The sequence below is a fragment of the Vulpes lagopus genome, chromosome 1 (assembly GCF_018345385.1).
Source record: "Vulpes lagopus strain Blue_001 chromosome 1, ASM1834538v1, whole genome shotgun sequence".
Taxonomy (NCBI): domain Eukaryota; kingdom Metazoa; phylum Chordata; class Mammalia; order Carnivora; family Canidae; genus Vulpes; species Vulpes lagopus.
The window spans coordinates 149,109,355-149,122,522 of record NC_054824.1 but is presented as its reverse complement, the minus strand read 5'-3'; the positions used below and the strand labels follow the sequence as shown (position 1 = coordinate 149,122,522).

The 13,168-nt window shown below is 36.3% G+C and overlaps 1 protein-coding gene across 1 annotated transcript in view; it reads right to left on the bottom strand.

Moving 5' to 3' along the window:
• Positions 1 to 13,168, bottom strand: part of SMYD3 (SET and MYND domain containing 3) — a 703,487-nt gene that overhangs the window by 509,847 nt on the left and 180,472 nt on the right. The window contains exons 3-4 of the mRNA XM_041751959.1: positions 2,166 to 2,273; positions 531 to 588 (exon numbers count right to left, since the gene is read on the bottom strand). Coding sequence (XP_041607893.1) covers positions 531 to 588; positions 2,166 to 2,273 — 166 coding nt within the window. The remainder of the gene's footprint in view (positions 1 to 530; positions 589 to 2,165; positions 2,274 to 13,168) is intronic.

The window sequence follows — 13,168 nt, the reverse complement described above, 5'->3', positions numbered from 1 at the left end:
GTGTCACAAAATTTACTCTATGAGCTCTGGCTACTTTGGGGTTGAAATCATCAACAACCTCACTGAAGGGAATCTGTGCTAGTAGAAAAGGAACATGCACCCCGCATTTACTGAACACTCATATGTGGAGGGCCTGTCAGTGTTGCCAAGTATCATGGCCACCACCATGGTAGCAGAAAAGAAGAATAATGCTCAATCAGACAGCCCAAATCACCCATACCATCTACTTTGTATTATCTAAAGGATTAATGAATCTAAATGTTCCCTACAACCCTCTTGTTCACATCACTATTCCTGGCATCAAAAAGAAACAAAGAGGAGGTTATAGTATTTTACAAACTCCTAAACAGCCAAAGCTACCCTGGAATCAATTAAATAAGCTAATGCATCAATCGTATATAAAAACATGAAAAGTTTTGTTAGATTTACCTCAAATAATGAGACAGCACAACAATGGTAAAGAGAGAGCAATGCATAAGGTCAGCAAATAAATGACAGGATTTTTTTGGTGCTGACAGATGATCACTTACTTGACTCCAGATCATAAAATGAGTAAAGTTTCTCCGATTCAGAGGGTGTTTCTTCCATCTGTGAAGAAAAGGGGGAAAACACCAAAAACAATTTCAAGTGCTCCAAAATATAAATGAATATATTTGAACCTCTTTAGATATTTAAATGAAAGTCTATTTAAAAAGACAAAATTCTATATATTCCTCCTCTTCATCTCTTAGAGTTGAATTATTCAATCAATAACAATTTTAAAATAAAATCTAAGTTGTAACTTAACCCAGCAGTTTAATTTCCAAATGCAAAATTCTTTTACAAGAAGTTTTCATACTTTTACTTTTTCCCCAGCTCTACCCACAGACTCGTATCACTGTAAGGATTTGACTATAGAAAAGCAGATTACAGAAAAGCAGAGATGGATGAATAAAAATAAGAATTCATTACAAACTGTGCAACCTTTACCGAGTTACCTTAATGAAGATGTGTCTATTTCCTTATCTAAAACATAGGAGTAATCATAGCACCTGATTCCAAAAAAAAATCAGCCTCAAATATAATGATATTTTGATGCCTAGCAATTAAAAATGTATAACAGAGTTGATCGAATTTCTTAATGCTTTGAAATAAATTTGTAACTTTTAGTTCAATACAATATATATTTGCAAACAGTAGCTAAATATATGATAGATGTTATATATTCAGTCCAAAGACAATGCCCATTTGATATTACACATCCATTTTTTAAAAATTGAAGCAAATTGACATATAACATTATGTTAGTTTTACATGTAAAAACATTTTACATTCTTACAACTCTCTATAGAATTTTATAGTCCCTCCACCCAAAAGCAGGTCAGACAGAGCTGGATACTGAAATAATTTAAGAAAAAGATATTCATGTAAAAGCCTGACAAAAAAGAAGTCTGGAGCGTATCGCCACAGGTTTACTTCACAGAATCCAGTGGCTGTTTAGGCAGAATAGGGGGAAAGGACTGAAGAAACAATTTCAATGAAACATGGCAGCACTCTTCCATGTATAATCATACACTGTCATGTAATTAAAGCCTCACTTCAAGAAGCAACCAAAAAGTGATACACCTGCCCTGTGCATTAGTTCATGGTCAAAAAGTAATGAAGGCAACTTAACAGACATTTCTGATATCTCACTCCTACAATACAGGACCTTATGTTTCTAAGGTTATGATTACACACGCAGGGCCCTGTACTGTCTCACCACCACTGATACTGAGATTAATAGGGAAATGGCTAGGTTTTGTATTAAGATACTCCCAGGAATAATCTACCTTCTACCTTCATGTGGATTTAATGTTAGCAGTAATAATACGAGGAGCTTGGGGGGCTCAGTCAGTTGAGTGCCTGACTCTTAATTTCAGCTCAGGTCATGATCTCAGAGTCGTGAGATTGAGCCACAGGTCAGGCTCAGACTCAGAGAGTCTGCTTGAGAATGCTTCTTCCCTCTCCCTCCACCACTCCCCCCACACTCACACAATAAATAAATAAATAAATAAATAAATAAATAAATAAATAAATAAATAAATAAATAAAATCTTTTGAAAAAAAAAATATGAGCAATACATACAACCGCAAGTGCCTTGATTAACTAAAACCCAAGCATATTTCACAAGTTTTATACTCACAAGTTTGAAAACAACTCTGCCAAGCAGTCGAACGGAATCCGGGGGATACCTGGGTTTGCAGCTTTTAAGGCATTTGCATTCTCGCTTGTGGTCCGGCCAAGCTTTTTTCTGATAAGACAAGAGTGGGGACAGCAAAAGTGACATAAAAATGTAACTTTCATTTATACCGGTTTTGGATGAGGAAAGTCATCAACATTAATTTAATTTCAACAGCCTAAATATAAGTACAAAATAGAAAATGAAAGCAATATTCTAATACTACTAGAAATGCAGAATCCAGTCTTTGCCAAGCATGTAATTACCAGGTGTGGACATTGATGCCTCTCCTCCACCTCTGCCCTTTAATTTACCCCATGGTTATTACCTGGCTGGTGGAGTCCAAATGAAGAATCATTATGGCTTACTTAATAATTTATTACATAGTCTCTTAGCTGATTAAATAAGATTCAATAATAGTAATTTTGAATACAAAAAGAAAATATCACACCAAATTAGAAAATAAGCACATGGTTCAGGAAAATCAAAACAGGGCAGAAAGCCTTCTGAATTTCTATGCTGCTACAGAGAGTACAAAGGTATCAAGGGCTAATATAACAATAAATATGAAACCTTTTGTTTTTGAAGATCACACAGAAAGGGGTGATTAACTAAAATGACCAAATGTCATTTGCCCAGTACTGCTGTGGTTTATTTATGTCACCCTGGCCTAATCATTAATAATAACCCTTTTGTTCCAGAAAGTGTGCTTTGGATGATAAATTATAGGGTCACTTAACCCATGATCCCACCCCTGTGCTAGTGTGGCTGAAAGACCAGTGAGCCAGGATTGTTACCAATCTTGTAACAATGAGAAGAGAGGACAGCGGGGAGGACACTGTCTCCCTGAATCTTGGAGTCAGAAATGTTATGGCTCCTTCACATAGAATTACTTCTATAGAAAAATCCAATCCAGAGTATCTAAGACTTAACCCTGGTGAGCGGGGAACAGCTCAACCAAATATCTGATATGTCTAATCCAACCGAAAGCTGGAAGTTCTATCACTGAAATGCCTGACACTCTCTTGCTTCAAAAATTGTAAATCTGCCTCCCAACTTCTGATCTTATAAAATCCCTCCACAAGGAACTCTCTTTTCCACCCACAGCACAAATATGCACTGCAACCAAAAATTTCAAAACCGGGGGCACCTCGGTGGTCCAATCGGTTAAGTATCTGGGGTCATGATCTTGGGGTCCTGGGATCAAGCCCCACATTGGGCTCTCAACTCAGTGGGAAGTTAGCTTGTCCCTCTGTCTGTCCCCCTGCCCTCGTGTGTGCACATGTATGTGCCCCCTTCAAATAAATAATTTTAAAAAAAAAATTCAAAACCGCTGGAGCTACTTTGAAACTGTGACTTGAATTCAAGCTCAACCCAGCATTTCATTCAGAAAGACTCCTGAGTTGAGTTACTGAGTGAAGGTGTAGCTTATCTGCCATTTCCTATGAACCCAATCTTGAAGACACTGTCTGCAAAGGGCACATCACTTTTCTTATCAACTCTACCCACGACTCTCTCACTTCATTTCTTCTTATCCACTACAGCGATGCTCTTAATGTGATGTTTGTAATCTTTCTTTTTTTTAGTATTTACACTTCACTCACTTCTAAACAAGACTCATTTGCTTCAAAATAAAGATGTATATTAAATATGTTTGTAAAATTAGAAACGGAAAAAATGTTAAAGTTATAAAAAAAAATAGTCTTCTAGCATTCACTTAGCATCCTACAGTATGTTAGACACATGGCTAAACAATTTAAAAAGTGTATTTAATTTGACTTTCGTAATAATGCAAACAGTAGATATTATCCTTACTTTAAAGATGAATAAAGAAAGGCTGGGTGGAATCTCACCACCAAGGTACACAAACATAAAGGAGGAGAGTAAAGATTCTTAGTATTCTACACAGGAGAGCTAAGTAATTGCCATGTCTGTGCACTACATTTATCTAACTTGCCTTACAGGCAAGGCAAAAAATAAAGAATAATGGCTCATATAATCCTCATTTGACAGAAAGGAAAAACACATAGCTTTACTAAGTATTAAATCACAGGAGGAATTTATTCCAAGAATGCTAATCAACATATTGGACAATTCTAATCGCCTTCATAGAGCTACTTCTAATGTCAGTATTCACTAAAAGGCATACTATTAAACTATAAGTCAGTGAAAGACAATGTTTCTACTGTTTAGGGGGCTAGTCTTAGACCAGCAAATTAGCAATTTACCAATATATGTAAGATCACTTTTAAAAAATATGGTTCTGGGCAGCCTGGATGGCTCAGCAGTTTAGCACCACCTTCAGCCCAGGGTGTGATTCTGGAGACTCGGGATCGAGTCCCATGTCAGGCTCTCTGCATGGAGCCTGCTTCTGCCCTTGCCTGTGTCTCTGCCTCTCTCTCTCTCTGTCTCTCATAAATAAATAAATAAAAATCTTTAAAAAATAATATGGTTCCATTGTCAAATAAGTTTGAAAAATGCTACATAATAAACACCCTGATTAGAGATTTGAAGTAATTTCATTTGCTAAAAAGCTCTGCATTAAGGAAACTTCTTATAACTTAGTTAACACAGTTTCCCATGATTTTTATTGCCATCCTTTGGAAAATGAGGTTGGTATATATGGACTCAGATAGAACTGCATACTTTGTTTCCCTCATCTGATTTTTCCATGAGAGTGGGTTTAGCAGACAAATTCACAATCTTTCACACTAATATTTTTTATTTCTGATGGAAAGGAAAACCACAACTTTGGTGTTAAAAGTTGAAAGACCCACAGCAAATATGATTCTCAATGGGGAAGCACTGGGAGCCTTTTCCCTAAGATCAGGAACAAGACAGGGATGTCCACTCTCACCACTGCTATTCAACATAGTACTGGAAGTCCTAGCCTCAGCAACCAGACAACAAAAAGACATTAAAGGCATTCAAATTGGCAAAGAAGAAGTCAAACTCTCCCTCTTCACCGATGACACGATACTCTACATAGAAAACCCAAAAGTCTCCACCCCAAGATTGCTAGAACTCATACAGCAATTTGGTAGCGTGGCAGGATACAAAATCAATGCCCAGAAATCAGTGGCATTTCTATACACTAACAATGAGACTGAAGAAAGAGAAATTAAGGTGTCAATCCCATTTACAATTGCACCCAAAAGCATAAGATACCTAGGAATAAACCTAACCAAAGAGGTAAAGGATCTATACCCTAAAAACTATAGAACACTTCTGAAAGAAATTGAGGAAGACACAAAGAGATGGAAAAATATTCCATGCTCATGGATTGGCAGAATTAATATTGTGAAAATGTCAATGTTATCCAGGGCAATATACACGTTTAATGCAATCCCTATCAAAATACCATGGACTTTCTTCAGAGAGTTAGAACAAATTATTTTAAGATTTGTGTGGAATCAGAAAAGACCCCAAATAGCCAGGGGAATTTTAAAAAAGAAAACCATATCTGGGGGCATCACAATGCCAGATTTCAGGTTGTACTACAAAGCTGTGGTCATCAAGACAGTGTGGTACTGGCACAAAAACAGACACATAGATCAATGGAACAGAAGAGAGAACCCAGAAGTGGACCCTGACCTTTATGGTCAACTAATATTCGATAAAGGAGGAAAGACTATCCATTGGAAGAAAGACAGTCTCTTCAATAAATGGTGCTGGGAAAATTGGACATCCACATGCAGAAGAATGAAACTAGACCACTTTCTTGCACCATACACAAAGATAAACTCAAAATGGATGAAAGATCTAAATGTGAGACAAGATTCCATCAAAATCCTAGAGGAGAACACAGGCAACACCCTTTTTGAACTCGGCCACAGTAACTTCTTGCAAGATACATCCAGGCAAGAGAAACAAAAGAAACAAAAGCAAAAATGAACTATTGGGACTTCATCAAGATAAGAAGCTTTTGCACAGCAAAGGATATAGTCAACAAAACTAAAAGACAACCTACAGAATGGAAGAAGATATTTGCAAATGACATATCAGATAAAGGGCTAGTTTCCAAGACCTATAAAGAACTTCTTAAACTTAACACCAAAGAAACAAACAATCCAATCATGAAATGGGCAAAAGACATGAAGAGAAATCTTACAGAGGAAGACACAGACATGGCCAACATGCACATGAGAAAATGCTCTGCATCACTTGCCATCAGGGAAATACAAATCAAAACCACAATGAGATACCACCTCATACCAGTGAGAAGGGGGAAAACTAACAAGGCAGGAAACCACAAATGTTGGAGAGGATGCGGAGAAAAGGGAACCCTCTTACACTGTTGGTGGGAATGTGAACTGGTGCAGCCACTCTGGAAAACTGTGTGGAGGTTCCTCAAACAGTTAAAAATAGACCTGCCCTACGACCCAGCAATTGCACTGTTGGGGATTTACCCCAAAGATACAGAGGCAATGAAACGCCGGGACACCTGCACCCCTATGTTTCTAGCAGCAATGGCCACAATAGCCAAACTGTGGAAGGAGCCTCGGTGTCCATCGAAAGATGAATGGATAAAGAAGATGTGGTTTATGTATACAATGGAATATTATTCAGCCATTAGAAATGACAAATACCCACCATTTACTTCAACGTGGATGGAACTGGAGGGTATTATGCTGAGTGAAGTAAGTCAGTCGGAGAAGGACAAACATTATATGTTCTCATTCATTTGGGGAATATAAATAATAGTGAAAGGGAATATAAGGGAAGGGAGAAGAAATGTTGGGAAATATCAGAAAGGGAGACAGAACATGAAAGACTCCTAACTCTGGGAAACGAACTAGGGGTGGTAGGAAGGGGAGGAGGGCGGGGGGTGGGAGTGAATGGGTGACGGGCACTGGGGGTTATTCTGTATGTTGGTAAATTGAACACCAATAAAAAATAAATTTAAAAAAAGGAAAAAAAATAAAAAATAAATAAAAGTTGAGAAGACCAAGAGATGCCCTCATGGGCCCAGCTATGTGGGCAGGAATAAACCACAAGTACTAATAGGTCTCAGAAAACACTGGTCCTGTTCAAAGCCTGAGCAACTGTCCAGATGACAAAGGACTGCTCCCAGCAAAAGAAGGCTGAGACCATTTGACCATTTGGACCAAAAGATCTTAAAAGCAGATTTTAATCAATACTTGTAAGTACAAGAGATCATCCACAACTCCTTTGTTATATTCTGAGCAGCTCAGTTTACTGCCGGCTTACCAGGATAAAGTAACTACAAAATGTATGCCTAAGTAAAGAACCCGTTGATCTGTTAAATGACATTACTTAGAATTACACATCCAAATTTTGGAGAATTCCTGTCAAAACAACTTTAGGTCTTTAGCATTATTAATATCACACTCCTATTTCTCATCTTACTAGGCAGTATGTTTCTTAAAGCTATTCCAAAATCACTGCATGAAAACACCAGAGAACATTCTTATCTTCCCATTTGCTTCAGGAAAAAGATATTCATTCTTTTCATCTAAAAACCAAACCAGATCTATATATATATAGAAAGTCATCAACTTAAAACTGGTCTATAGCATAGTGGCAATGTACATCCTACTTCATATCTTACCATGATATTAAAAACCATGTTTTTAAAACATTAATTATTAAGATTTACTGTTCAGCATCACCATCACATCTTACCATAAGGCTCACTAACAGAAGCATACCACAGAAAAGGCTCACAAAGCAATCTTTCAAATAACCACATTAGACATTGAAAGCAAAACCTCACAATCTTACAAAAGCATTAGGTATTATCTAAACTGTACAAACTTTAACCTTGGTCTAGACGTCAACAGCACATAATATATCTGCCAGTTTTTCAAAGACAACCTCCCTGATTTACTTTTTCCTATTTTCTTCCTTTACTGCAATGCAGGATATAATTAAGATTGTGTTCACAATACTGGCTGTAATGTTTTCTGTTCTCAAAGTTGAAAATTAACAATGATGTACAATAAGCACAGATTAGCATGAAAGACAAAGGAAATTGAAATGTTGCATTAAAACACAAAGACAAAGGGAAAAAGAGTTTTGGATGGAAAAAAAGGAAATGAAGACATCTATGATGATTCCACATGTCAGTACATACAAGACTCAGGAATGACTGGAATCTCTACATTTTCATGTTTTATAGTATTTATAGTGTCTCAGAACATAAAGTAATTCAGTAAACCAGTAGCTCTCAATGGGGGTAACCCAATTAATATTGAGGGTTGTTTGGGAAATGTATGGGGGCATTCTTATTTGTTAGTATGCCTGGGGAGAGACATGGCACTGAGTGGCCAGGAACCAGAGATGCTGGACATCCTGTGTAGGATAGTTCCATACAATGAAGAATCAATACTTCCAGGGGTGCCTTGGTGGCTGAGTTAGTTGAGTGTCCAGCTCTTGATCTCGCCTCAGGACATGATCTCAGGGTCATAGGATCAAGCCCCCTCATCAGGGTTTGCCCTCAGAGAGGGGTCTACTTAAGGATTCTCTCTCTCCCTCTCCCTCTGCACCTCTCACTACTTGCATGCTTTTTCCTATTTTCTCTAAAATTAGAGAAAAATTCTCTAAAATTAATTTTAAAATTAATTAATTAATTAAAAATTAATTAATTAATTAATTATTAATCTTTTTTTTTTAAAATCAACTGTTTCAAATCCAAGATGACCTTTATCCAAACATTCTATAAAGGAGACAAACTTGTTTCTTTTTTTTTTTTTCAAACTTGTTTCTATTTATCAGAGCCTGGAACTAAGCCTCCTTTCACATATAAAAACAAAGAGCTTGTTTTTACACAGCCTTGATAGCACTGAATTTTCTAGATAAATCAAGGAAAGACTACATTTTAAGAACTCTAGCTAACATTATTTAATATTTTATAAAAGCATATCACTGAAGGCAACAACACCTGTGGTGTTTGAGGTACCCATAAGAACGTATTTTCTGATCCTGCATTTTGTACTTCCCTTTCCAAGGTAACTGTATAGCCAAAAATATCCGACTTCTCAATGATGTTCTCTAATCTACTCATGCCTAAGCATCTATATACTAAAATATGTATTACTCCTGTTGTGGTGAGCACTGGGTATTATTTGTAAGAGATGAATCACTAAATTCTACTCCTGAAACCAATATTACACTGTATGTTAACAAACTAGAATTTAAATAAAAATTTGAAAAAATAAAATACATAAATAAATTTTCATTTTTTTCTCCTTTATGTTCAAGTTATAGCATTATATTAATATTGAATTTAAAAATATGTAAGTAGCTAAGTTGTACTAACTATGGAGTTTCATTTCAAGATAGTAGAGAGGACAAAAAAAATAATTATAATAAAAAGGTAAAAGGGCACCTGAGTAGCTCAGTCAATTGAGCATCCCACTCTTGATTTCTGCTCAGATGATGAACTCAGGGTCATAGGACAGAGCCCAGAGCTGAGCTCTGTGCTCAGCAGAGTCTGCTTGAGATTCTCTCTCCTTCTCCCACTGCCCCTCCCACCACTTGTGTGCTCTCTCTCTCTCTCTCTCTAAAATAAATAAAAACTTTAAGCAAAAAGACAGAGTTAGGTCTGAGAGAGCTGAAAACTGCAGAGTGAGAACAATGCTACACAGGCATATACAGCACATGCACGTGCACACACACATACACACACACACATAAAAATATGTATTTAAATTCACAGCCTGAGACAACTGAAAAGATTCTGACAGTAGTGATGAGATAGGATCAGGTGTCCAAATTCTTTTTAATCACTACAAAGGATCTAAACTAAATGAAAAGGGGAGGCCATTGTATATGCTAAACAGAAGAAACAAAAAAAATACTATCCTATATTTACTAAACTATTAAACTGTTGTCCTTTAGGAACGAACATTTTATAAGACTGAAGTGTGGAAAATGTTTCTAAGCAGGACATCAAACCCAAAAAGGAAAATATGTATATATTACACTACATTAAAAATAAATAACTTTTGTACATGAGAAAGAACAACCTAATACCACAAGCAAAATTGAAAGATAAAGGACAAACCAGGAGAACAAAGGCTACACTATGTATGTTGACCATGTTAAATGTCTCTAAAATGAAAGGAGGTCTTAACAAAATAACTAAAGAAATGATGAATATTCCAACAAAAAAGTAAGGGATATGAATAGAAAACCCAAGACTAAAAAAGAAAAACAATAATTTAAAAAAAATAGATGAAGCACACCAGCAAGCAAAGGAATGTGAAAAGAAAGAAGATAACAAGGGCAGCCTTAGTTCAGCAAAGGTGAGTGAAACTAACAGTATTTGGAAGGGTCTAGGGCCTGGGGTCTAATGAAATGGGAACATTCCAGCCTTATCAGTAGAACTGTAAGTTTTTCTAAACTTTTTTTTTTTTCAATGAGAGAGAGAGCACACGAGTGAGCTCCTGTGCAAGCTGCAGGAGGGCCAGGGAGAGAGAGAATACCAAGTAGACTCCACACCCCATGTAGAGTCCAACATGGGGCTCAATCTCACACCCTGAGACCATGACCTGAGTAGAAATCAACGGTTGGACTCTTAACTGACTGAGCCCCTAGGCACCCCTCTAATCTTTCTCATAGGTGTCTGGTAATGAACAGAAAAACTCTTATGTGCATATTGTTGGCATATAAGTAATATTTATAATGCATTTAATCCTCACAAATGTAATTTATGTACAGAAAAAGTGTAAGAATGCTCATCATACATTTCTTTATAAAACTTAACTGGTAATAATTTTTTCAGCTTTTCCTAAAAGAAAAAGCTATTTTTGCCTTTCTCCTTATGCTTTCCCACAGTGTTTGAATTTTCTGCAAATATCATGTTATTATATTTACAAATAATAGTAAATATAATTATCTTTCTTATGTCTAACAACTGTCATTCAAGGAGAATCATTTTTACATGAAAGAGAAAGCAAAATTACTGTTCAGTAAACACTTAAATATTTTGGAAAATCTGCTTATAACTCAAAGAATGGTGTAAATGTATTAATTTTTAAATGTTAAAAAATACTTCACTGAAATCTTCTGTAATGCAAAGACTGTTTTATTGGGTTAGCTTCATTCATGTCTGGTTTTTAAAAATAAATATACTACTGGGGCACCTGGGTGGCTCAGTTGGTCAAGTATCTAACTCTTGATTTTGGCTCAGGTCATGATCTCAGGGTCCCGGAACTAAGCCTCATGAAGGGCTCTGTGCTCATCATGGAGTCTGCTTGAGACTATCTCTCTCTCCCTCTGACCCTGCCTGCATTCTATAAATAAATAAATAAATAAATAAATAAATAAATAAATAAATAAATATTTTTAAAAGATAAATAAATAAGTATTCTACCAATTAGGTACATCTAGCATGTACCAGGTGTCCAATAGCTATCTGATGATTTCTTCCTAAACCAGTACTCTTTATAGAAGATATAACTTACTATATATTTATCATTATTTGAAATTAAGGCCATCCAAAAAAGGAAAAAAAAGCAAGTAAACTCTCTAACAATACCTTCTTTGGCCAGTGAGACACGATTTTGAATTCTAAAGGAGAGAATTGATGAAATGTGACAAAAGAAAGAGAAAATCAATTTATTTCTTCTTCCTTACACAAAATTACCTTAGCAATGACAATTCCCTTCCTTCCCTGGAAACAAAGTCACTACAGCTCAATAACCCACTTAAGTACTGTTAAATATTCGATTTGGGTTGGGGTAAAGACTCGTTTTAAGGCAGCTTATTATTGTGTGGGATGGAGTATGACATGTGTCGAGCCCGGTTTGCGTAAACACATCTAATTCATGACCTGGGCTCACCAGATATTTATTCTGTAAGAAGACTAGGTTCAGTAATCTCTAAGGCAGCCTCCCCATTATAAAATCCATGATGCTGTAATATCCATAGAAAAAGATATCTGAATTATGTCAAAGTAGGTGTGAAATCTGCTCACATTAGGCTTACAAAGAGCTGAAAATTTGGAACAGTATTTTCCTCAAATTTTGGATCACTGAGGATAAAGAAATTGGTGTAAAATATGCAAATAGAAAATGAATTCTTTTTAGTCATGTATTCAGCAATTGTATTTATCATAAATACCACTACCTGAACAAATTCTGTGTGAAAGATTGTTATGGTCTTTTTACCACAAATCACAAACAATATAGATAGAGATTTCCTATGAGCAAAATGTCAGGTAGCTGGGTTGCCATGAAACCTGTGGCAAAAAAAAAAAAAAAAAAAAGAAGAGAGAGAGAGACCCAATAGTTATTCTGGCCCTCACAAACCATTCAAGAGCCAATAGGGACGCCTGGGTGGTGTCTGTGTTCAGCTCAGGGTGTGATCCTGGAGGCCTGGGATCGAGTCCCACATCGGGCTCCCTGCATGGAGCCTGCTTCTCCCTCTGCCTATGTCTCTGCCTCTCTCTCTCTGTGTCTCTCATGAATAAATAAATAAAATCTTTAAAAAGAAAGAAAGAAGAAAGAAGAAAGAAAAGAAAGAAAGAAAGAAAGAAAGAAAGAAAGAAAGAAAGAAAAGAATGAATAAACAATATCTCCTTCTTCATGCCTCCAAATAGCCCAGTAATGAACTGAAGGTTGACAAATACATGAAGGTCTAAAAAGTTGGAATCTGGAAAAAGAAAATTGGAAAGCAAAGCTGGGTGCCTCAGCTGACTGACAGGCATTGATTAAAATCTTGCATTAAATCTCCTTAGGGCACACAAGAGACCTAGTGATAGACATTAGACTTATCACCTTCAAAGCTTACTGAATTCTGCATCAAATGGAGAACAAGAGTGCCTTCCCAGTAGCCTTAATCAAATTAGACAGGTAGAGCCAAATATAAAGACGGAATGAGGCACAAGAATCATCAAAGGGCATTAATTTGATAGAATAGACAAGAATCAAATATTACTTCTTAAAAAAATGGAAATTACAGTCTCCTGGTTAACTGAGGAATCACATAATAAATAATAA